This window comes from Hypomesus nipponensis, chromosome 11 (genome assembly GCF_054491055.1).
Source record: "Hypomesus nipponensis isolate SF chromosome 11, ASM5449105v1, whole genome shotgun sequence".
NCBI lineage: Eukaryota > Metazoa > Chordata > Actinopteri > Osmeriformes > Osmeridae > Hypomesus > Hypomesus nipponensis.
Genome location: NC_140371.1, coordinates 12,518,392 through 12,543,686, shown reverse-complemented (window position 1 = coordinate 12,543,686; position 25,295 = coordinate 12,518,392). Strand labels below are relative to the sequence as shown.

Sequence of the window (25,295 nt, the reverse complement as noted above, 5' to 3'; positions counted from 1 at the left end):
TCACAGGTCATAAGGCAAAGTACAAAACGGCTGAAATAAACATGCACCGCCCCTGCCACCACACCACCTATCATGAGAGATATCTATAAACAGTAGGGGAGGAAACACAAGGTTATAATGGTGGAGGTGGGGTGGGGGAGGCTGTCAGCAAGGGAAAGGGGATGATGGGAAGCCCCACCCTGGCTCACAAGGTCACTTTCCCAGGATGAGACGGGACAGGAGATGAGAGAAGCTTTGAATGATAATCAATCTTGTGAGCTTTCTTTCCCCTTTCCGCTTTATTTGAACAAGTTGGGTTTAGGGTAACATAAAGTGATCAGGATGTTCATGACATTGGATTGTTGTAGGTTCAAATGCTGCTCCTGGACACATCAAAACAGCAGAGGAAACAACACCATTGTCTCTCGGGTAATAACTTGTCAAATTCGATCAGTGAAGCTTCTTGTTGTCTCTATAAATAACCCCGCCACACCTCTACAGTGACGTTTACCTCTCTATACAAGACACATGACTAAACAGTCACCTGGATACAAACTAAAACAAACATGACCAAAGGTAATCTCCATGCTAAATGATTAGCCAGATACCCAAGTGTGCAATAAGGCAGCAGTCCCTTAGAAAGACTTCAAGTCCATAGCCTTGTTGACACTTGCTATCCGTTTGTATCCTTAGAGGGAACACATTTATCAAGACTGCTGTAGGTACAGGTGTGTACAGGTTCCTCTGTGATTGATATGCTGAAAGGACAACAGTTCCCCTGCTAGATAAATGTTGCCCTTGTGATCTCGCTACTGTAAAGTGCTGTCAAGGAGTGGTATATGTAATGTTGTTTTTGGTCATTGCATGGTTAATACCGAGCTACACTGAGTCTGAAAATCGCCAAATCCAGTTGATAATGCAACTTTAAATGAGGTTTTTTACACATTACGAGCAGGCAGGTTTCTTTCAGTTTTCTTCGTAAACAGACCGCGAGCACACACAATGAGTAACTTCTGTCCGCAGCCCCACTCTCCCCATCACCAGACACACAGTTTGTTTAGACGGTTCCAACCAGGTGTTTTCACCATTCAGCCGGTGGATGCTGACTAACAGCATACATGCCCCTCTAAGGCTGAAGCTCCAGGGCCCATTCTCTCCCTGAAGCTTCCTGCAGAAAGAAGCTAGACGGGAGGCCTGGGGAAGCCATCTGGGTGTCCTCCTGAGGATGCTTCACAAGGCATCTGGAGCTGTACACTGGGGCTGTTCCAGACAGACAGCACCATCCTCTGAGCCCACAGAGTAGGTAAGGTCATTAAACTGGATCCAACATCCGCTAACAGTGACGAAGGCCAATGTCAATGCACAAGAGTGTCTGGATCATCTCTGTGCTTTTACTGATATACAGCTGCCATCTGGTCCTTGTGTGCTCCACCGGACTGGAAAGATACGCTGTCCGTCGTTCATGATGCTGTCTGTTGTCAGTTAGTCTCCGTCTAATCCTCTAAAATAAGTAATTTACAAATGATACAGTACTCATTATGAAACATTTTTTGTCTGTGTGGGTCTATTCTAGTGTATTGGAAGATGCAACCATTACGTATTGTATTTTTAGAAGTAATGGGAATAATCATATAATAACAGTAGTTTAAAATCTCTAATTTACTCTGCAAGAATACATACTGTATGTCACATTGCATTCTATATAATATACAACAAGCTTATTAATTCTGAAAACAAATCAACACAACCTCACCTCTGATCAGCACACATCACAATTAATAAGCCCTAACCACTAAAAATGTCAAGAAGTTCATTGGATGATTTGATGACTCAATAAGAGCAGTATATTCAGAGAACATGCCACTAATGACCTCCACTGGAGATCCAGGGAAATACAGGGAATGAGGCCCCAAATAATGTCCTGTCTGTACTAGAAAACAACCTGGATTAGCAAATGTCATAAATTATTGATAATGTAATTGATAAATGTCACATGATTGATGTTATCTGAAGCCTTTTTTACCAGATATAAATGACCATGCTCAATTGAAGAGTCATTTCAAAGTTTTAATCTAACTGATAAATTACAGTGTGTTTTGGGTGCCGTTAAAAAATGGTGTTTCACTGCCCTCTATGGATAGTTTTTTTTTACTGGTTTGAACAACCAGGCCATGAAGATATTGAGGAGCCATATTGTGGAACACCCTTAGCACGTACTGACAGAAAATTATCCACCTCAATAATTGTAATTAGAGTAATGGTCAGCATATTCAATAATCATTGGATGGTACTACACACAGTTCTGGAATCCATTTCAAATACTTGATGTGATATACATTACTTAACCAAGTTCCATTTAGTTCTGTATGTGTCATCCCCTTACTCATTTTCATTAATGTGTTTGGATAGCTAACCTGCATTGCATCCACAGTATGTACAATCATAATAATAATACAAATATGTTTTAATTATGTAGTTATCACAATCATTTAGAAATAAAAGTATTGCACAATGCCCCCTTTGATATTATGCTCAGAGAGAATTTGTGCCACAAAAGAAAGTCACAACCCCTGCAATTTTGGTTTGCCATGAGTGGTAATTTGTCATTTGGCTCGAAGTTCTGCTGAGCAGGTTTATTGTTTTGCTTGAGGCTACTGATGCCAGGTTATGGGGATTATATTGAGATAGGGATATTAATAGCACAACCATAACCATGGAATTGTTCACCTGACTTTTGTGGAAACAAATGACAAAAAAAGCCATATGCAACATAACAGTAAGTTATGAGTAGTGTGTTAGTTGGCAGACACATTCTCAGTTTGGCTTGACCAACACGATTTAAACCATAACTGGCATTAACAGAAATGTATATTAACTTCAATATTAAACATTGTTTAATGAGACTGAAATCGAAATTGGGTATGACATGATTATTGAAAAAGACAAAGCTAATATCTGCCGGTGAAATAAAGGAGATGGTTGGCATCACCGTTCATTTGTCTATTGGGTTTGACAGATCAGAGAGGGAGTCAAGTGCTCTGATTGGCTCATCTGACAGCCATGTCCCTCGTGATTTACCTTTGATGTGTGAAACAGCCAGTTGCACAGCCAAGTATAAACTGCTTTTAGCTGCCTTAATTCCCTTTCTATAGTCTGGGTCTTGTCCTCATGCTATAATAAGTAGAGGATGATATTGTGACAACCAAAATATATATTAAAGCAACATCTAGTAATATGCCCTAATGGGTTAACAGACAATATTACTGACAATAAACCTGCCATAAGTGGTTAGCCTCAGACTGAAGGACCTATATCTGGTCACAACAAGATTTAGTGAATTGTATGTGGGCTGTCGTTTTGAAATACAGCAGCAAAGCCAGTTGGCAGAGCAAAGGTGTCTTAAGAAATTACAAATGTTTTCATAAACAGGTATATTGGTCACATTTAAATGTATTTTTACGGTGAAATTGCCAAACGTAGTTTTATCTCGAAGCACATCGCGTTCCTTTCAACCAACATTCTTCTCCCCTTGAAGCCATGTTAGGGGGGCGTTTTCATTCTATTTTTCCGTGTACTGAATTTTTCCCCTTTGCAGCATCAGTAGCATAGAGCCTGCCTCCAATGATTGTACGGTGGTTCAGGCTGTAGTTTTTTTTTTGGAACAGGATACGCACAAGGAGAAGAGAATACATCTTTTCCTCGGGGATTTTTCTAAGAGAATCACAGGCCAGCATTGATTCGTTCAAAAGGAGGACAAACAGGTAGAAACTTGGGGATTTTTACGCTCACGCATATCCGGATTCATGCGTTTCGTGGCGAACTGCGTCTCCGAAAGGAAAGCTACTTTCCATGTCTGATGAGATTACACATCCAATGGATTGAAAACAAAATGGGGGTTGTAGCGTGAACATGGGAGCAACAGTTTTAAAGAAAGGTTTCGGTCTATGTCAACGACTCTGCATGTTTAGAATAGCCGACGTATTGTTTGACAAGCGACCAAGTGAACCCCGTCGTTGATAAGAAAGGTGTGCAATCCGTATCGATACGCGCAGCCTATCCGAAAAACGCACGTACCAGCGAGGCCTTTTTTTCTGCAGAATAGCGTTTCTATTTTAGACGTCCTTACTCTATCTAAATATTGTAGAACTAATCTTGATGTACTTGATTCATATGGGTTGGTGTGTGTGTTATTCTTAACGTTTATGAGGAAACATTTAATGGCTGTGTGTCGAAATTGTTAGACTGTACAGTAGGTGGCACGATTCATTTTTTCAATTTCTCGAGCAAAATAAAACACGACGTTGTAGTGTAGTCGCTCGAGGCTATTTTTTGTGACCGTTCTGCAGGACACCCTTGCAGAGTGCAGTACTCTTGAGTTTGTTTACATGTAACCCCTCGAGGCCATGGAGCTGTGAAGGAGATGCAACCATTTCCAAACATCTGTACCATGCACTTTCATTTGTATTACATGAATCCTAAATTGCACTGACATAATTGCTAGTTTACTTTGAAGAAAATATTGATGTTTGGTCATAGATGTGCAAATAATTCGCAATGGAATACTTAATTATGTGACTGAATTAACCGTGCTTATTAATTAAAATGTTACCAACTGAATACAATTGATCAGCTTTGCATGAGTAAATTGTCCATGATATCTTTAAGATAATATCTTAACTTATTTCCTAGGTTGCATGAGGACAATATCCTGCTGTAGCGACAGATTGCAGTCTTGTTTTAAGTGTGCATAGGCACATCGATATGTGATGTGTGCTTGCCCCTTTTACAACAGTGTAGAATCACATTTGGCAATAGTTGTCCTGTTCAACATTTATGGAAAGAACAACTCAACTGCTTTACACTTGCAAACACATAGATTGTACTTGCATGTAAGGTACCACCTGCAAATAGCAATTGGTAACCATGACACCAAAAGTGCATGCTCAATGTCAATTTTCCCTCTACTGTCTAAAAACCAACCATGACTCCTGTCCACTCAGAGCAAGCTGAGGCAGGATGTCGGCCCGAGGAGGGAAGAAGAAGACCACCAAGCTGTCCCGCTCCGCCCGAGCAGGGGTCATCTTCCCCGTGGGGAGGATGATGCGTTACCTCCGTACAGGGACCCACAAGTACCGCATCGGCATGGGGGCCCCTGTCTACATGGCGGCTGTCATCGAATACCTGGCAGGTGGGTGCCCTCTCTGGCTGTCCAGCCTAAACAGGAGTTGTGTTGCTGCGTATTTGAATGTGTTTTTGTGTGTTTTAGCTGAAATCCTGGAGTTGGCTGGCAATGCAGCGAGGGACAACAAGAAAGGCAGAATAACGCCACGACACATCAAGCTGGCAGTAGCTAATGACGAGGAGCTCAACCAGGTAACAATCACATCATGTACAGGCAACAGTGCTTATTATTTTTCAAGTAGGTGTTCCAACGTGTTTTCAGTCGAGAAATGTCAAGCTTTTGACACAGACTATTTTAGTACTATATAGTATCACACTGTGAGCTGTCTCGTTTCCTCCTACCTCAAAATGAAGGCCCTTTAAGAGAGTTGCTTGATTAACTGTGGAATCCAAATATTTGCATAGTTCTTGCTTAATGTTCTTACATTCACAAACACAATTATTGATGTTCATTATAGTCAATAATATTAAAATATATGTCCGTCGGAAAAAACTTTTTAATACAACCCAGTAATGGAAATGCAACATGAAAGTATAATGATCAAAGGAAACCCATTATTTCAGTAGACACCATATGGTGTGTGTGGGCCGGGTAGGGTTTCACTTGGCATCAAATGCTTTTACTTTGCAGTTAACCTGATGTACACCTGTACACCTCACATTCCTACTAAGCCCACAGTATGTTTAACATTTTGATTGGTGGCGAGGCAACTTTAGCAATAAGCACATAACATCCACTCTCTCAGACTCAAAGTATAGTCGTTTCTCAAAGGAGCTGGTCAAAAGATAATAGTCAAATATGTGACCTAGTAGTATTTGTCCTCTGTCAGCTTCTCCGTGGGGTGACCATATCGAACGGTGGGGTCCTGCCCCGGATCCACCCAGAGCTCCTGTCCAAGAAGAGGGGGGGCCGGGTGAAGGTGGACACCCAGGTCACAGTGCCCGAGAAGAGGGAGGCACGCGTCAAGACCATCAAGAAACCCTCCATCAAAAAAGGAAAAGGCAAACCAGGCCGCAAAGCAAGGGTAGGCTCGCGTTTCCTATATCAGTGGTTCCCAACCCTGGTCCCCAGGGCGACCCATTCATTTGAATCAGGTGTGTTGGAGCAAGGAAACATCTCAAACATGCCGGATAGGGTGCCCTGAGGACCAGGGTTGGGAACCACTGCCCTATATGATGATTTTCCATGGTCAAGCGGCGATAGGAGGAGATATTTATTTGTGCTACTTTTTCTCCACCCTGCAAAGAAGAGCACAGAAAACGACAAAGAGGTCGTAGCCAACTCAACTGTAGAGGATGGACCAGGCGATGGGTTCACAATCCTGTCAGCCAAAAGCCTGTTCCTTGGACAGAAGGTAAACTGTTTTGTACCAAGGAAAATCAGCCGGTTCAAAACTACAAAAAAAAAAAGTGCTTTGTGTAGTGAGGTACTTTCCTTATTGGCAGTTATTTAACTCCTTGCCCCATGTTAACAGCTTTCACTAACAGAGAGTGAAATCAGTAAAATTGGAAGTATCAAAGTGGAAGGCATCATCAACCCAACAAATGCAGAGATGGACCTTAAAGAAGGCGTGGGTGAGGACCCCTGTCATGGTCATGATGTTTAAGATTAGCCTTGACAAAAAAAGTCAGTTTTGTAGCACTCACCCGTTTTCTGTCTGAAGGGACCGCTCTGGAGAAGGCAGGGGGTCGGGAGTTCCAGGACGCAGTAAAAGACCTGCGGAAAGCACAAGGGCCTCTAGAGGTAGCATCAGGTATGGGAAAACCTAATACCCGAACACAAAAGCATACACGGGTTAAACAATGGTGATGAATTGAATGAAAACGGGTCTATTTGACCAAATACACCGACGTCAGCACAGGTCGCAGGCAGCGAGCGGTTATCCTGAACCTCACAAATCCGTCTGGTGTTTTGTAGTTGCTGTGAGCCAGGCCACTGGGATGGCGGCCCGCTTTGTGATCCACTGTAACGTCCCCCAGTGGGGCTCCGAGAAGTGCGAGGACCAGCTGGAGAAGACGGTCAAGAACTGCCTGTCCGCCGCCGAGGAGAAGAAGCTCAAATCTGTGGCCTTCCCCTCCCTTCCTGCTGGCCGGTGAGACTTCTACGGATTACACCGTCCATTTATCCCTACAGTAGCATCCTTAAAAGAATACATTTGAACAATAGCATAACTCCACTTTCCCGTGACTGTTGTTGATGTGCTGCATGTCAATTATGATGTACTTTGAAAAGATTGAAAAGTAGATGTAGAACAAAACCTGTGTCTTAACAACCCACGTCCTTAAACAACATGTATGCATCTCTTGCCCCGGCTCAGGAACGGCTTCCCAAAGCAGACGGCTGCCCAGCTGATCCTCAAGGCCATCTCCAGCCATTTTGTGTCTGCCACCACCTCCTCTCTGAAAAACATTTACTTTGTACTATTTGACAGCGAGAGTATCGGAATATATCTTCAGGAAATGGCCAAGCTGGATGCCAAGTGAAGAGGAGTCTGCAAAAAAGAAGGAGCTCGGTTTGGGGTGTTTTTTTTGTTGTTTTTTTTTTAACAGGTTGCAGTTGTATTTCAGGTGGGTTTAGTTCTTTACATCTGGTATAGGTCAATGGAAGGTCATGTGAGTAGGCATTGTTATGATGTGGACCCAGCCTGGGAAGGTTAAGGAAAAAAAAGAAAGAAAAAAAAACTTTGTGAGTGAAGTACTGTATGAATTTATGTTACACTGTCCTTTTATGATAGCATTCTTTTTAGACTAGAGTAACTTTATCCCCATGGCTTGTCGTTCTGACTTTTTATTTACCCATTGTTGTTTTTACATTCCATGTCCAACAAAGACGACAATTTTGACGGTTGTTTTTGCGGCCAGAATCCCTCTGTAGTTTCTGATACAGTTAGTTTACTAAAAAAATGAGTGTTTCTCATTCTGCTTTGAAATAAAATCCAGATGTTTTACACCACAGATTGAGGTTTGACTTTCCAACACACCTTGGGACTCTTTTCAAATGATTCACATCCACCTCTATTGGTAAATCTCTCTGAACAAAATGACGTGTTAACTTTATTACCATTGTATACAGATGAATTCTCTGAAATTAGACTTCAAAAGCAAAATACTAATACTTCAATGTAATAACTGCTTGATAAAATAAGACTCGAACAGGGCTGCCCAACCCTACTCGTGGAGATCTATGCTCCTGTCAATTTTCCCTCCAACCCTAGTCGTCGCAAACATGAATCAGCGTGTCCAACTGCTCATTATTCGAATCAGGTGTGCTGCATTAGGGTTGGCATAACAACCAATAGGACAGTACCAACATGAATAGGAAGCCCTGGACTACAACGTAAATAAGTAATTCCCTTAACCAAACCATTAAAATTGGGTAAAAACAGTAATATTACAGCAAGGTATCTTTACATTATATTTATTACATTGTAAAAAGTACATTACCTTTCATTATATATACATTATATTCATTTAATTTCCTGTCCACGCAAAATTAGCTTCTAACAAAGCAGTACAACAAATGAACAAACGGCTTACAAAGACACTTTGTAATGTGGTTGTGTTGATGCACAGCTATCCCCATCTCTCTGACATAAGGCAATGGATGTGTAGAATGATGTTACCTGACCAAGATGCAGTTGACCTAACTGTGATTCAACCTAAAATCTTCTCCAGTTCCCCATTCCTAATGGAATAAATAACATATAATATTCAAGACTGATTGGAGACCTGTTCCAGAGCAAAGCTGTGACTATAGGCGGTTTCAAACAAGGTTGAGGTTTCTCCAAAAGAAACCTGAAGAAGAGACTGGATGCTTTTAAAACTACCTGTTCCATCGTCAAACAGTACACCAGTACACAAAGTTTGGGTATTCAATCATAAAGCTCCATCTTCAACCCCAGGTATCCTTCCTCTGATCAATTAATGTACGGCACTACTCAATGTGGTCAAATCACCTGGAAGAATACTTTTCATAATCAAGTTCTGATTTTAGACCTGCCAAATACACTTGACTACAAATATCCCAAAAGCTGTTTGAAAGTAAAACATGAATATCCAGGACTAGATTTACGGTGGAATCCCGTCCAAGGAAACTCAATATGGCAATGAGTTTCTTAGGTCCTTTGGAGACACGATGACTCAATGGATCCAGTTACACAAATGTGACAAATATACCCTCATATGACATAAGCACTGTACTCTGTAAATAATCTCATTGTAAGACTCTCCTAAAGAAACTCCTCCTTGCTTCTCCATAAAAACTGACATGTATATGAACATGGAGACTGTCTCCGGCAAACCAACAGTCCAGGGCAGACTAAGATTCGGAATGTTTGGGAGAGGGTGCCGTTGTCATCCCGTCTTATCTCAAATCTATCTTTCAAATGCTGTCTTCTGTATGTACGTACACCATGTAGGTATGCCCAAACTAAGTAAGGTGACGTTGTTGTTCTCTGGGGCAAATAAGGTACTTCAGGTTAATTCAAACTAATCTTTGAACTAAGTTGATATTCGTAAAGTACAGGCCAAATTTGACGTCTTTGGACATAATATACAATACAATTCTTTCTCGAACACTCTCAGATCAAATACTCTAGATTGGAAATATAGACTGTTTGTTTTTATATTACTATACATTTGACTTCAAACCCTCAGTTGTATGAGATGACAGTAATAATTACATACTTTAAGACACAGTGCCCCTGATACATTTGGACTAAAATTCATCACTGTACATCCTATTCAGGAAACATGCAGTACTGTACCTAAAAACCAAGTTAGCAAGGACTCACCCTGTCAGAAACCTCTAGATATTACATGAAGCACAGGCATACTTGCAATGTAGTGATCTTCATATTCTCAAGCTGAATCTGACTTGACGGATGCAAGTCAAAAGACAGAATAGAGCTTAAAACAGTGTTGTCCCTAACGCACACATATCTCCTAAACATGGGTTCTTAATGTTTCTGAAGAAGACTATTGAAGGACAGCAAGCTCCGTGGGTCAACAAAGCAAGGAGACTGAGATTTAAGCTAGAGGATTCACTTCTGCAGTTTTGAGCCGAGTTGACCATGCAAGTCCAGGGTCTCTCTCTGTATCTGAGGTAATCAGGGTGGGGTCTACCTAGGGGCGCAGTGGGGAGAACCATGGGTTTTAGAAGAGCGCGGAGGGGAGGTGCGGCTTTATTTGACCTCGGAGGTGTCAGCTGGGTCAGTGGGCCGAGGGGTGGGGAGCAAGGGCACAGGGGAGGTGGCCTCGATGAGGGCGGGGTTCAGAATGATGGGGAGGGACATGGGGGGCACGCCCACCTGGAGGGGCGAGGCCAGGGGCTGCAGGATGAGGGGGGACTGGCTCATGGGCGGGGGGGACTGGCTCATGGGGGAGGAGACGTGGGCAGGGGGCATCTTGGGAGGGGAGTGCATGGGTGGAGTCAAAGGGGGCACCGGAGATGTGCGGTCTGTTCCTGAAAGAAAAGAAATAAACAAGAAAAAAAAAGGGGAGGGAAAAAGGATGACACAGCGAAAATGACCGAGTTGAACCACAATTGCATCTTGGTAAAACACACAACTTTGACCCCCAAATTCGTAATTAACCTGCCATAAAGACATTACCATTGGCACTGGGTGGTGGCTGCTCCTGGGGCGACGCTGGTCTACTGGAGATCTTTGGCTCTGCTGGAGCAGCTGGCACTGGCATGGGTCCAGGGCCCGGGGAGGGTGCCTGGGCTGGGGGAGGGGAGGCCGGGGTGGGCTGGGCAGGCTCCACAGGACCACTTTGCACTGCTTCTACTGACGCACAGAGAGAACGGCTGTCAAACTTCACCCTCTTCCTACAGCGGCGAGAACGGCGATAGGGGTGACAGCGCGGGGATATTTACAATGACAACCATGTTTACATGCAGTCGGAATCATTTTGCGTCGCGGCAGGACCAGACGATTGCAGTTCTCCCGCGAGGCGCTCCACTAACTTGGTTTCCATCTCTGATGGTCATACTCCTCGGTGCTTCCCTATCGCTTAACCTTTTCACCGCAAGTCAACGTGACACCAGGACGTCACAGTCTGGCTGAATCACTCCTGTCATCTGATTCATCCAGTTCACTCCCTGCTGAGAACCGTCTACACAGCATCCTATTCTTGGGATGCATTATCCTTTAAAGTATACACTTATTCCAACGGCCATTCCCTGGTCCTTACGCCAATATACATCTCCGTTTCAGAGCCCGGACAGCTGTGTTGGGTTGAGTGCTGGATGTGTCTGTACAGGGTGTCCCTGCCGGTACCTGGTATGACGGTCTGTTTGAAGAGCTCTTCGCGGAGGTGGGGCAGGAAGCAGTCGATGCGTTCCCAGGTGATCTCCCAGAGGTCGGAGTAGCCGGTTCGGGAGTCGGCGCAGTGGAAGATGCCGGCCGTGTCCATCACAAGCAGCATGTTCTTCAGGGACTCTGGGATAGCCTCCAACTGTGAGGGAGGGGGGGGGTGGGGGGGAGAGACAGAAAAAGAGAAAGTGAACATACACTCTCACGAAAAGCCTGGTGACGGTAATGGAAGAGGGGCGATCATGATGTTGCTATTCGTGGGAGGTTATTCCCTACGGAGCACGCCATGCAACGAAACAAAATCGCCGAATGAAGATGGCACGTAGAGGCACACACAGAGCAAAAAAACTGCCTGTAGAACAACTCCATAAACGGAACCCACCGACATCCCCCAAATCGCATACCGTCTAGTCGTCGGAATCACGTGACTCACCAGTAGGTCGCTGGAGCCAGCGTGCATGTACTTATCCATGAAGTCCAGAATGGTGAGCCAGAGGGCAGCGAAGGTGGGCAGAGACAGCAGTGGGGACAGGTGCTGCAGGAACACCTGGGGGGGAGGAGACCGGGGTTGGTATGGTCGTGTTACGGGACGTGGTTTAACCACGCCACGTGACCGAGGCCGTGCTCATGTGAAGCGGGAGTCTGAAAGTGGATGTGCGTTGTGGGTCGCTTCTGTGAAGTTCTTTGCACAGAGCACAAAGAGTATTGAGTGAATGAGTGTGGAATCCGATCGATAGGCCATTTAGAAAGGGACGGGTCTATCGACGGGGAAGCAAGAGGAGTGCCTGACGGATGGCGGGGCCGTGACGTGGAGGAGTGATCCGCACCTTGGAGAGGAGGGTGCAGGCCCTCATCCTCGTCTCCTCCATCCCCCCCACGTCCGCTGGGCTGATGTTGTCCAGCAGCTTGGTGAGCAGGGGGAACAACACCTGCAGCGACACACACACACACACACACACAACCGCTTTCAATATCAACCGTCCCCACAGAAGGAAGGCTAGGATGACGGACCCCTTTGGTTGAGAAGGGGGTCCCACCTTGTTGAAGCAGGATTCCCACTCAGTGGCGTCTAACGTCTGCAGGTCGTGCACCAACAGCGCCCTCTGCAGGTAGGTGAGGGCCTGCATGCGGACCTGCCTCCGGGCATCACAGCACAGCCAGGCAATACCTACAGGGTTCAACACGTTGAGGAGACAGCTGTTATCAAGATTGGCGCAGCAACACCGTTCTTCCGAGAACACCCTGGGAGCTAAATGCTTACAAGCAAATGAAGGATACAAAATCACCCCCCCCCCCAAAAAAGCTTATTTTGTTAAAAGGTATTTTTGCTTTCCACAAAAACAACTTGATTGAGGCCTTCAGGCCTCGAGCCAGCGCACCTGTCTCAAATGAACGGTCGTTACCGAGTTCAGCGGAAGCCTGATAACGACCCATTCATTCGAATCAGGTGTGTTGAAGCCAGGGAAACATCGAAAACATGCAGGACAGCCCCCCCCCCCCCCCGAGGACCAGGGTTGAAGACTGCTGATCGAGGTGGACCAGGTTGTGGCGGAGGGGCTGACCTTGCAGCAGGGGGCACCAGCAGCTGGTCCACAGGGTCTGGGAGTCAGCTTCGATCTTCCTGCCGGCTGCCCCCAGGTGGCGCTGTTCCTCCGCCCAGGAGCTGTAGATGCTGGCTGCACGTGTGTGCAGAGTGTGCATCAGGTCTAGCAGCTGTACCAGAGGGGGAACCGACGATAGCGCTGTTAACAGTTACGTTGTTTCGGATCGGAATACAGGTCAAAGCAATGTGGAGGGGGGTGGGGGTGGGGGGGGGTTGTAGGTTTGTAAGCACTTCCGAACAAATTGACTGTGTAATGGCTGTATATTGCTTTCACTGAGTGACACTTCATTCATTTACAGCCCTCTTTAGAGGCTTGATTAATAGCGAATGTGACGGTTCAATAGCCGTTTTCAGGTCGTACTGCTGATTTAGCACCAGATGGAGTGAGGCCTGATGATGGATTTAAAGTACACTTCAGGGAGTACACACTGAGGGAGAGACTTGAAAGCTTTCTGAGGGAGTTAGTATTTGGAATACCGTCCCTTTTAGTAACCACAGAAAACTATGGGTCAACAAGTTACAGCAAACGTAGTCTTTTCTCCCCAAACACCCCCCCCCCCGTAGAACATCCCATGACAACTCCGTGACAACCAAACGCTTGTTGTTCAGGCCCAGCCCTGCTCAGCCCCTTTACATTAGTGTTATAGAGAGAACAATATCAAACACCTACACCCCATTTAAGATCAGCCCCCAGCCCATCCATTCCAAACACCAGAGGAACAGCACACCTGGGGGAGCATTCAGGACAGGTCAGCGTTCTAACAACCGTTCCGGACAGACCCTACCCGACAGTCGCGGATGTCCGTTCCACGAGGCAGTTTTAAACTGCTTGCTCAGTGTAGAGAGCACAGAAAGTAATAAAGATATAGACCGTTTAGTAGGCCTACCTGAGCATTCAATTAGATGTTTGTCTGACACTAATCCACAAGAATTAAATAATAATATTATTAATAAAGATATTGGCCGAGTTTCCCAGATTCGTTAAGAAGCTCTAAACGCTAAGAGCTTCTTAAGAGCGTTCTAAGAGCGTTCTAGGGTTAGGATTAGAGGTAGGAGCGTTCTTATAACGCTCCTAAGAAGCTCTGAGCGTTAAGAGCTTCTTAACGAATCTGGGAAACCCGGCCATTGATATTATTGGTAATATTTGAATGTTTCCCCCCCCCCCCTCCAAACGAACATCACTACAAACACAGGATGTGGCCTTCCTGAATGTTCCCACCCCTCTGAGACAGGGCCATAAAGGTAGAGAAGCGTAAAGAGGACTGCTGTACTTACATCCTGACTAACCTGTAAAGACACCGTGTGGTAGCTGGCCGGCACGCCCTCGTCCTCCTCCTCGTCGCTGTGCGCGCGGGACAGCCGCTGGCTGGACGCCCGGGCCCGGCGGGTCGCCGCCTCCTTCTCCCGGCCGCCCCCGCCGGCCTTCTTCCTCTGGCGGGACTTGGAGGAGTCGTACTTGTGGCTCTTCTTCTTGTCGTGGCTCCTAAAGCCTGGAGGAGAGAGGGCAGAGCGGGGCGGGCTGAGATGGAAAGACGGCTGGAAGGGGGGCGGGCAGCCCCGGGGCGCGCGGCTCCACCGCTCGCTACTGGGTTCGGGTCGCTCGGGTGGTGACGACGACAGTTCCTCTCCAGAGGAGGCTCTCGGGTCTTTGAAAAGGGTGAAGCTCAGGCTTCAGTCGAGAGATGAGTGCTGCAATATCGTGCCAAATGGCCTTAATGGGAAAGCCTTCGAGACTTGAGGACAGCTCATTTGAATCCCCACCACTTCATCCGAGATTCAAAAATGAACATCACCCCGCGGTGAACTGCAAGCCAGTACCGCAAAAGATCAGGATCGTTGTTATGCACACGGATGCACAACAGATTCTTGTGATGCTTTTGGCAGACGATGTCTTAATTAGATGGATTAATACGAGACGCTGGCTTTGAAGACTCTCACAACGAAAGACTTAAGTACGACTTGGAGAAACAGCCTGTGCCACACAGTTCTCCGGGTTACCCAAACATTCCTTTCATGTCAAACCTTCGCAGGCAACAAAAGGCAACATCACCCACATCACTAATAGCAGGTTTCAGGACTGAATGCCTGCCATTAGGTTCCTATACAGATTAATACAGTGCTAGGCTCAGTTAAGGCCTTTGATCGACCAAACTTTATTGTTTGCGCGTCTAAAGCTGTGTTGACAGTGTGTATCCAAGGACCCGGGGCGATGAGGGCCGGTGATGAAAAGAGCCATAAGCAGAGCCAGAGCGAAAGTGCACCAATGCAATTTCCCATCTAATCCCTGTATTACTGCGCTGTAGATCCGAAACAGACAGGGTGAATAGAGAGAGAGGGAAAAGGAGTGGGGGAGAGGAAAAGGAGTGAGAGAGAGGATAAGAGAGGGTGGGAGAGGGAAGCCAGGGAGAGAAAAAGAGAGTTGCGAGAGAGAGGTGGCGCGAGAGTCTCCTAAAGAGTCTCCCTAAATAACCAGGCCCCAGAACCAGGCTAGTCACTTGAGGCAAGAACTGTACTGCCAAGAAACCCTTCCAAACACGTATCAAGATGTCAATTTCTTCTTGTACAATTGGTCATAACAGGAAACACACTTCACATAGAACACCCCCCCCCATAAAAATAATAATCGAATCACAAGAACAAACTTCCAAACCATTCACCAACACAAAGGAAGTGACATTGTACGGCACAGGAAGTAGTACCTCCGTTCAGGCTGGCCTCCACAAACACGCGGATGGCTTTGACGCACAGCTCAAAGTTCTCCGGGGTGACGTGCGCTGCGTCCCTGACGACAAAGGACAGCGACTCCACGCACTTGATGAGGGACTTGGTGTCGTGCTGGCCCATGTCCTGGCCCAGGGTCAGGCTGTACTGGTTCACCAGCGGAGAGTTCAGGGGCTTGGTGCTCACCGCCGCCGCCAACGAAGGCCTTTCCAGGTCATCTTTACCAACCTGGCGACACAAAGCGCAACATGCGAGTCACAAAAGAGATCAAACCTCCAGCTCGTCGAGATACAAGGGCATTGAACTTCACGGACATGATCGATAAATCATATAAAAGTCCCAAAGCACTGCTGCGGGAGTTTGAACTCTTGAATGAAGCTTGACACACAGCATGTGTGTGTGTGTATGTGTGTGTGAGAGTGTGTCCGTGTATGCGTCCTCTAAAACCACTCACCACCAGCCAGCCGCTGCTGGCCACGTCGACGTCGGTGATGGAGCGGGGCATTCTGGACTTGCCGTGCTCGGTGTAGACCTCCGAGTCGGAGGTGTAGCCCCGGTCGAGGCTCACCTCGCTGGGGTGGTGGGAGGACAGCTCGCTGTCCGACTGGGCTCCTGGGGGACACACAAACCACCATCTATATTTGTGACCTGGGAGTCCAGTTCAGTATGACATTTAGCAGACGCTCTTATCCAGAGCGACTTACAGTAAGTACAGGGACATTCCCCCGAGGCAAAGTAGGGTGAAGTGCCTTGCCCAAGGACACAACGTCACTTGACATGGCCGGGAATTGAACTGGCAACCTTCATATTACTAGCCCGATTTCCTAACCGCTCAGCCACCTGCCTCCCAGTATGAGTGTGCCTAAGGTTTAACACCCCCTCCCCCCCAAAAAAAAACTATGCATAAGTCTGACCTGTGTCCGGGTCGGGGTTGGCACTGGCCATTTGGAAGGAGGCTGGGGGTTTGATCCCTGCCCCGATGCACTCCAGCAGGGAGAAGAGCGTGTACCAGTGCTCGGTGCAGTGGATGTTGGCGGCGTTGGTCTTCAGCAGCTCGTGGAGGCCGTAGGCCACCTCCCGACTCACCCTGGACAGGACGTGGGGCTTCATCATGAGCAGCAGGCGCAGGGACAGGAGCACCTGGGGGGAGAGAGGGAGGGAGGGAGGGTTACAGGGAGGTTCTTTAGTCACGTGTTCAGCGTTGCACGTGTACCGGAGAGGTGGGGGGGAGGGGGTGGCGTTAGGGGGGTCTCATTGCGTTCGATTTGCACCAGGCATGTATGTGTAGGAGTGTATGTAGGTACGTGTGTGTCTGTACATGTGTACAATCGTTTTTTAAATGATCCGTGTATTTTGTTTTATTCTCAGCTATGTCTTGCTCGTGTGTACTGAAGCTCCTGTCAGACACATTGTTTGTACGCGAAGGCAGACTTGGCAAGCTGATTCTGAGGAACGCTCTGAGAATTCAAGAGGAGCAACGTGCGGATTCCTGCTGACCACGGGCACAGGTTGAGGGTTCACGTCCTCGCGACATAAGATTTCTAAAGAGGCCATCCCAGTTTATAAACAAATCCCCTGGTCAAAGGAATTGTCCTAGTTTATTACGTGATTGCCCTATTGACCCCGATGAGCATTGCGTAACTGTTGGGTATATTGGTTAGAAGGGCGCTCTCAAAGTCTTTTCAAATGGGAAACATTACAGAATGCAATGTTATGCCAAAGATAAGTGTACAAGAATTGAATACCAGCAACAACAACAAAAGTATATATATATATTAAAAGTGTACTCGAAATCTGATAAGGAAGGGAACTAGATGAAAACAGGACAAGTCATTCACAAACACATGATACCTACAAACAGATGGCCCCACGATGGGCTTATCAAAGCACTCATCACTGCCATGAGGGGAAAACAACATCAACCTAAATCAGAGCTCATGGCCAAGCAGGTGCGCTACAATGTTTTATATATATATGTGTGTGTGCGTGTGTGTGTGTGTGCGAGAGAGAGAGAGAGAGAGAGAGAGAGAGAGAGAGAGAGAGAGAGTGTGAGTGTACCTGAGAGCTGATGTCCTCTCGTCGCAGCAGGCGGATGGCCAGTCGGAGGAGTCCGACCACAGCCCTCTCCACCAGGAAGCAGCTCTCGGTGGCGTGGACACACAGGTGGCACAGGTGGTCTCGCACCGTCTGCCACACGCACGACACGCGGTCCCTGGACGTGCACACACACACACTTCATACTGATGCCCGGAGACCCAGTCGGAAAGCTCTGAAATGCTCGCGGAACATGCGCATGCTCCAGAGAACCCACGAGCGACACACAGGTTGTGGTGTACCTGTTCTCCAACACGATGCGCAGCAGCATTTCCAGACAGAAGGCAGCGTCCTCTTCATCGTAGGTCTCCTCATCAGGTGTGACTGATATCAGGGCCTGGACATAGACACACACACACACACACGGTGTTCACAGTCTAACATTGACAGGCTCGCCCTCATATAAAAGGCTTATCAGGCACAAATGGTGTCTAAAAGGTTAGGGGTGTAGAGGCTAAAGGTGTAAAGGCTGTACCTTCATCAGTTCGTGTAGAGATTCCAACTGGAGGAATTTACTCTCAGTGACCAGCTTCTCTGGGTCACATTGCTGGAAGGCAGAACAGACATAGTTTGAGTGCGTATTGTAAGACCACCTCGAAAAGGTGGTGCGGAAATCGGGGGCTCGGAAACGTTCTCATCGAGTAAGTCAAAGTTCTCCTTGTACCACACGGAAAATGTGGCCTACTGAAAGCATGAATCGGCACCGGGCGTCCAAAGGGTGTTTTATCTGAGACACAGTGGCGGGAGAGGATGCTCCAGCCTGGGTACCTTGATACACAGCATGGCCGCCTGCTTGGCCTCCTGGTTCTCAGTGGAGGGGCCTCGAAGCCCTGACTGCTCCGCTCCACTCAGCGTCAGCCAGTTGACGAAGCTAAGCACTGCTGACTCGCCCCTGAGAGGGGGAGGGAGGGCGAGCAAGAGAGACGGAGAGAGAGCGAGAGGGAGACGGGGAGAATGACAGCCAAGTTATGACAAGCACATCAACAAATGGGCCAAGTGAAAAGGTGTGGGTTGTTGAGTGAGGAGAAAGGGGTTTGCGATTTTCTTGTTTAGATAAAGGCTTAGATGAAAGGGCTGCAAATAGCAAGACATAGTACCGATTTGACGGCGTCTCTTCTCTTTGAAGGGAAATCTTTCCATTGGGTTCCACGAAGTCCTCCACCTGGATGGAAAAGATGAAGACACTGATACCAGCCAGTAGGTGACAGCATCTAACACACAAGTTAGTCTGGCCGGCAGACCAATGTTTGCGCTACATCTCACAACAACGTTTTTTGAAATAAAATAAACAGCTTATTGTTCCATTTCAAGTGATTAAAGCACGCGGTACGTGAAGTGTTAAAGAACACTGCATATATACAAATTCTCAAACTATAAAGGGAAGAATGCGTCTGTGGAGAATGTATCTTCAGAAGTAATCACAGAATGTAGTAGAAATGTGTCAGGTGTATTAATCAGGACGCAAAGACGTGCGACGTCGCCTGTGAACAGGTTTGGATGAGTGGTTCACGAGAAAGAAAGAAACCCCAAGTACATAAACGCGTTGAGCTGCACTAGGGCGACGGAGCCATGGATCTGGCGAGGCGACAACAGGCACTGCACTAGCTTTCGCCTCCAGTGGGCATCCCACTCGTAGGTGGTCAACACCAGCGTTTCCATTCACGCCTGCCTCACCTCGACCATGGCCTTGGGCAGGAGCTCGGCCCTGAACAGCTGCAACATGGAGTCCATGATGTTCTTCCATCCCTCCCGCAGGATGTCTCCATGACGATGGGCCAGGTGGAACACCGTCTTCGCCGCCACCTGGGCCTTCCCGTTACTGCCAAACACCGTCGGCAGGTTCTCCACCGACTGAAGAGGAACACACACACACACAGGGTCAGGTGGTCAATTTGCAAAGTGTAGCTGGTTTATAAATGGAGTGTGCGGTGTCTGAAATTGCATGGGGCTTCCCACCTCGCTGCTGAGTGTGGTAAATTTACAGAGGGAGATGATCAGGTTATCAAACACATCACTGAATCCATAATGGGCTGATATCATGGCACATTTCCTGAAAAGAGAAGAATGGACATTGTTTTAATTCTTCATATGCAGCTAACGATCCCATTTGAAAGTACATGGCTAACTGGAAGCCCTGGCAGGTTGTCACAGGACCTGGGCAAAACAGTGTTATTTGGGGTATAGTCGATATTCTATACTCAATCCTATTCCCAGTCAGTGGTTATAGGGATCCTCCCAAAGACAGCAATAACCTGTCGGATGACACCGCCGATCTACTGCGCTCTACGTGACTCGGCCCCATCACTTCTGCGAAGCCTGCTGTACCTGAAGCCTGCTGTACCTGAAGCCTGCTGTACCTGAAGCCTGCTGTACCTGAAGCCTGCTGTACCTGAAGCCTGCTGTACCTGAAGCCTGCTGTACCTGAAGCCTGCTGTACCTGAAGCCTGCTGTACCTGAAGCCTGCTGTACCTGAAGCCTGCTGTACCTGAAGCCTGCTGTACCTGAAGCCTGCTGTACCTGAAGCCTGCTGTACCTGAAGCCTGCTGTACCTGAAGCCTGCTGTACCTGAAGCCTGCGATGGCCTTCTGGATGATGGTGTCGTCCAGGCTCTTGTCAAACACGTAGGACAGGGCGGCGATGGTGGGGCCCCAGGTCATGGTGAACAGGTCGTGGTCGTAGCTGCCGGCCGGCACGTGCAGGAACACGCCCTCGGGGGTGGCGCCGCGGTGCAGCAACACGCTCCACACGTAGTTCTCCTTCACCAAGCCCGACTGCTCGTCAGGCATCACAATCTCCTCGTTCCTGAAGGAGAGACCAAACGGCCGGGGAAGGGTGCGTTAAGTGTGAGTGTGTGTGTGTGTGTGTCTGTACGTATGTATGGATCTATACGCTGAAACATTCTCCGCCTATATCACTCACAGCATATACCTGGAGCGACTATACACAATGCCTCCACGTTCCAAACTTATCTGCCTCATTTAAACTTGAACTTCCACTTACTTAATAGCGTTGTAAATGTCCTCCAGCATGTCCTGGTCAAAGTCTTTGGAGCCGTTGACACCCTTCAGATTCTTCTTGAATTGCTGCAAGAAGCCGCCCCCCAAAACAAAACAACCATCCGTAGCCATCAGTAACAAGTCTTTATTCCCAATCAGATCATACATCACACACCGTCAACACCGCGGCCATCGGCCAAGCCATCCACCATCAACATATCCATCATCGCGTCTCAGCTAGCTAGCTTAGCACTGACATCCAACCCTTTCGGCATCAGACGCTTCCCCTAATTGAGCATCCAGCAATTAAGGGGGTTTATCCACACGTGTCACTTAATACGGTCCGGTTGTGATGCGAGTCAAACAGGGACTGGAGCCAAGATCCCCCTACAAATAAACATATCCGCCCTGTGTTGACTGACAGCAGTGAGACTCTGGTTGGCACCATGCTGGGGGCTAATGGCAGGTAAACCAAAAGGGAAACAGGAGACTTGCCACAGCGGGAGAGACAGACAGAGAAATAAACATAGAGGAGAGAGGGAGAGAGAGAGAGAGGGAGAGAGAGAGAGAGAGAGAGAGAGAGAGAGAGAGAGAGAGAGAAAGAAAGGGAGAGCAAGAAAGGGAGAGAGAGAGAGAGAGAGAGAGAGAGAAAGAAAGTGAGAGGGAGAAAGGGAGAGAAAGAGAAAAGAGAGAGAGAGAAAGAGAGAGAGAGAGAGAGAGAGTGAGAGGGAAAGAGAAAGAGAAAGAAAGAGAGAGTGGAGGGAGGGTCAGGGAGCAGAAGGATCAGGGCTGTGTTTGTAATACCAGTATCAGTCAGTCACACACACACACAGAACAATAACACACACACAGAGGAAAAACAACACACACACAGAAAAATAACACACACTCATCCGCCTCTTCCATGCAAGACATCGCACACACACACACACACACACACGCACAGTTGCACTCTCTTTCACAGACACACCCACGCTCTCATACATTCTGGGTCCCAGGAGTAAAAGATGGTAACAATAGCCGCCAATGGAGATAAGGCAGCTGGACGTGTCGGCTGCCAAGTCATCACAGGACCAACAGAGAGGGGAGATCTTCCCCCTCCCCGGTCTATGGTGACTGATCTGAAGAGCCAAAATGTTGCACGGGTCATATTCTAAACTAGCATAAAAAATAAAACGACTTCTGTGGAGAATTGTATATGAACTAAATAGGATTTTAAGTGGCTCCAACCGATGAATAATCAAACAACTTCAATTATTCTTCAACAAAAGAGGCTATGAATTATATGAGTTAACATTGTAATGTGTGTTCATGTCGATGTAAGACTTTGAGAGAGGTGCTTCTGCTGTATCTGTTCTGCGATTCACGATGGTAGTAGGCAAGTTAGTGAATGGAATGATGGCGCTTTTATTGCCCTATCCAAAAATGTCGGGGTCACAAACTTTGTTGTTCTCTGGGCAGCTTGGAATTCCATAGCCTCTCCACCAAATTGCGACTTAGCTTTGGGAATGTCTCGGAATACTTCAAACAGACTACAACACCAAATGTCTGATTGGTATGAGTGTGTGTCTGTTTTTCTATTTGAGTTCTTGTGCGTGCATGTTAGACAGTCTAGTAAGTGTGTGTGTGTGTGTCAGTGAGAGTGGCCCACCCGCACTCTCATCAAAAGCCCATGGGACTTGTGTTTAGTCTTCAGGAGCTGTCACTCAAACAGACAGCCAGGCTACTGCCCCTCCCCAACCCCAACCCCCCCCCCCAACCCCCCGCCGCCTGTTCACATGACTAAGCAGGATGACCTCATCGCCTCGACCACCGCTGGGCACAGCTGTCACGGCGGCTTTCTAAGACCCCATCAGAGGCTCCGACGTGGCGCTCGGACAAATGTGGGCTCTGGCGGCTCCGCTCCGCTCCCCTCCTGCGAGACACGCCGTCTGAGACCAGCCGGAACGTTCCCATGAGGAGAGATCTCTCATGTTCACCACCAGTAAACTTTTACAACACCAAGATAACGGATCGGTGGAAGACCGACCGTTTGTTCATGGAAGAGTGTGTGTGTGTGTGTGTGTGTGTGGGGGGGGGGGGGGGGATCTGTGATGTATTTGACTCCCATCGAGTGGTCTAACAGGGTTTTGGGTGTCGGTGTGTGTGTGTGTGTGCTCACCTCGATGGTCATGGGAATGTTCTGCTTGCGCACGTTGTTGTTGTGCTGGTCGGTGTTGAGCATGATGACGGCGTAGGCCAGGGCGAAGCCAGCGTCGTTGGTCACGAAGGGGGAGCCGTTCACCTTCTACACATGCGCACGCGCACACACACACACACACACACACACACACACACTTTATCATCTTGTCCGTGACACTACATTGTAAGATGTGACTCCATCAACAAACTGCAATGTCAGTGAAGGTGTTCGCTAATCCTCACACGACCGACACCATGTCCGCCCCCCCCCCCCCACCTCACACCATTTTTGTCCGGCTGACATTACTATCTCCCACCGGAGTGGAAAACTCATTTGTGCGAGTATCCAGAATACACATGAACTCATTGAAGTGTGTGGCGACTAAGAAAAGGACATTACTAGGAATACTTTCCAGGTTACAAGGACGACCCCCCCCCCCATGTGTTATTTAAGGAGCTGCTTGTCCGTCTAAATAACCGCTCCCCCCCCCCCCCCCCCGCACACATGTTCCTCCTGCCCTCGTGGCCGGCAATGGTTATGTCACGCTTCCCCCCGTCGCAACATTTTCCTTGTCCCCTAATTGCCCCCAGTGACTGATGTCCCCCTGCCCTTGATCCGTATCTCGGCCTCCATTGGCTGTAATTACCTGATGATAGGGACAGTTGGTGGCCGGGATAGCCTTGCCGTGCGGTCATGGAAGAACTGGGACTGTATGAAGGGCCCCCCCGTATGTGTGCCAGTGTGTGTGTGTGTGTGTGTGTGTGTGAGAGCGTGAGTCCAGGCAGCTGACTTACATGCCAGATGTCGGTAAAAGTTTCCAGCAGTCTGTGGATGACGGGAGCCTCTCCCGGCAGCCTGAAGGCCTCCAGATACAGGCGCAGGGCCTCGTCGATACGCAGCCCCTGGAAGCCGAACGTGCTGCACAGGAGGAGTCCAATTCGTTAAACATCTTACTGTTCGGCACATCACAAATGAGTCTATCGAAACGGTCTGTGTTTCATTCTAATGTGTGTGTGAATCGTTCTCGATTGAGATTTTTTGAAATTTTATTCCGTGCCCAGAAAATGGCCAAAGCCGTGACGCTCCCCCCCCCCCCCCTTACTTGACGAAGCTGTCGAGGAGCTCCATGTTCTTGCGGTCGCTGATGAACTCGCCGATCATCTTCTTGTCCAGGCGGGGGTTCTCCCGGAGCCACTGGGCCACCTGGTTGTTGTCCATGGGGCTGCTGAGCAGGCCCTTCTCCTGCAGGAACTGGACGCCCTTCTTGGGCTTCTGGTTGAACTGCTCCGTGCCTGTGATCAGCAGCTGGGGGCAGGGCGGGAAAGCCAGGTGAACACTCACACGCGAACTTGGAATGAGACTTGAACACGTGTTCAGGGCGTGGGGCACGCGTTTGCGGACGCGTGTGGAACATGCAGATGGTCGAGAAACTTGTCGTTCACTCAGAAAGGTGTGTGTGTGTTTTCTCTCTAGCAGATGCTCAAACTGCGAAAATGCCCCACCTTCTTCTTGATTTTGATGTCCAGCAGTTCTTGAGAGTTGGGCAGACCAGAGGAGAATCGTTGAGGCTTCTGGAGTACATTCTTCTCAGCTGAGACAAAAGGACACTTGAGACATTAGACTTCCTCGCAACATCCTAACAAAAAAAGTGTCCCGGTCAATGAGACGAGAGGTTGCGAGACCAAAATGGCGCCAAATGTTCTATCGGAACGTGTTCAAGAAATCTTTGACGCTCGGTACAATATACGGTATGTTCGGTTTTGTCAAGATTCTTGGTGAAGGATGACCCACCTGTGTCGGTGTCGTCCTGGTCCTGCCTGCCGAGCCTCATCTTTTCTGCCATCAGGTGCCCGCTGGTGGGCGGACACACAGGTGTGTTCAGGGTCTCTGCAGCGCTCTGCCCGTCTGGCCTGCTCGTGTCTTGAGCCACATGAACAATAATGCATTACGAACATGCCTATTGTGTTTGGTTTTTTTTAAGAGCAAGATTCTATCAAGAAGGACGGCCTTCAAATAAGCCAGGGGTGTCCAAATCCGGTCATCGAGGGCCGCTGTCCTGCATGTTTTAGATGTTTCCCTGCTTCAACACACCTGATTCAATTAAATGGGTTGTTATAACGACCATTCATTAGAATCAGGTGAGCTGGATCAGGGAAACATCTAAAACATGCAGGACAGCGGCCCTCGAGGACCGGATTTGGACACCCCTGATATAAGCCCTT

At 47.9% G+C, this 25,295-nt stretch overlaps 2 protein-coding genes across 8 annotated transcripts in view; one reads left to right on the top strand and one right to left on the bottom strand.

Moving 5' to 3' along the window:
- The first annotated feature begins 3,567 nt into the window (after positions 1 to 3,567).
- macroh2a2 (macroH2A.2 histone) lies at positions 3,568 to 8,113 on the top strand. 2 transcript variants are annotated; one of them, XM_084708922.1, is made up of 9 exons: positions 3,568 to 3,740; positions 4,980 to 5,167; positions 5,246 to 5,352; positions 5,991 to 6,185; positions 6,411 to 6,515; positions 6,636 to 6,735; positions 6,825 to 6,914; positions 7,079 to 7,253; positions 7,479 to 8,113. In XM_084708922.1, exons 2-9 carry the CDS (start codon positions 4,996 to 4,998, stop codon positions 7,642 to 7,644), a joined length of 1,110 nt encoding a protein of 369 aa, XP_084565048.1. In that variant the 5' UTR covers positions 3,568 to 3,740; positions 4,980 to 4,995; the 3' UTR covers positions 7,645 to 8,113. The 2 variants fall into 2 exon arrangements, with proteins under 2 accessions (XP_084565048.1, XP_084565047.1); XM_084708921.1 differs by having other exon boundaries at positions 3,569 to 3,740; positions 6,408 to 6,515.
- Positions 8,114 to 8,562: 449 nt separating this feature from the next.
- gbf1 (golgi brefeldin A resistant guanine nucleotide exchange factor 1) overlaps positions 8,563 to 25,295 on the bottom strand; it is a 58,817-nt gene continuing 42,084 nt past the window's right edge. For 2 of the 6 annotated variants that reach the window (XM_084708914.1, XM_084708917.1), the window contains 25 exons: positions 24,865 to 24,993; positions 24,576 to 24,664; positions 24,176 to 24,378; positions 23,868 to 23,991; positions 23,053 to 23,178; positions 20,896 to 20,978; positions 20,461 to 20,697; positions 19,852 to 19,945; positions 19,570 to 19,746; positions 18,993 to 19,057; positions 18,664 to 18,787; positions 18,371 to 18,442; positions 18,138 to 18,232; positions 17,860 to 18,013; positions 16,716 to 16,941; positions 16,256 to 16,413; positions 15,780 to 16,029; positions 14,356 to 14,570; positions 13,040 to 13,190; positions 12,515 to 12,645; positions 12,305 to 12,406; positions 11,911 to 12,024; positions 11,442 to 11,619; positions 10,773 to 10,949; positions 8,563 to 10,624 (listed from right to left, as the gene is read on the bottom strand). In XM_084708914.1, the coding sequence (XP_084565040.1) occupies positions 10,344 to 10,624; positions 10,773 to 10,949; positions 11,442 to 11,619; positions 11,911 to 12,024; positions 12,305 to 12,406; positions 12,515 to 12,645; positions 13,040 to 13,190; positions 14,356 to 14,570; positions 15,780 to 16,029; positions 16,256 to 16,413; positions 16,716 to 16,941; positions 17,860 to 18,013; positions 18,138 to 18,232; positions 18,371 to 18,442; positions 18,664 to 18,787; positions 18,993 to 19,057; positions 19,570 to 19,746; positions 19,852 to 19,945; positions 20,461 to 20,697; positions 20,896 to 20,978; positions 23,053 to 23,178; positions 23,868 to 23,991; positions 24,176 to 24,378; positions 24,576 to 24,664; positions 24,865 to 24,993 (3,755 nt within the window). In that variant the 3' untranslated portion in view covers positions 8,563 to 10,343. The remainder of the gene's footprint in view (positions 10,625 to 10,772; positions 10,950 to 11,441; positions 11,620 to 11,910; positions 12,025 to 12,304; positions 12,407 to 12,514; positions 12,646 to 13,039; positions 13,191 to 14,355; positions 14,571 to 15,779; positions 16,030 to 16,255; positions 16,414 to 16,715; positions 16,942 to 17,859; positions 18,014 to 18,137; positions 18,233 to 18,370; positions 18,443 to 18,663; positions 18,788 to 18,992; positions 19,058 to 19,569; positions 19,747 to 19,851; positions 19,946 to 20,460; positions 20,698 to 20,895; positions 20,979 to 23,052; positions 23,179 to 23,867; positions 23,992 to 24,175; positions 24,379 to 24,575; positions 24,665 to 24,864; positions 24,994 to 25,295) is intronic. The other 4 variants (XM_084708915.1, XM_084708919.1, XM_084708916.1 and 1 more) reach the window with 2 other exon arrangements.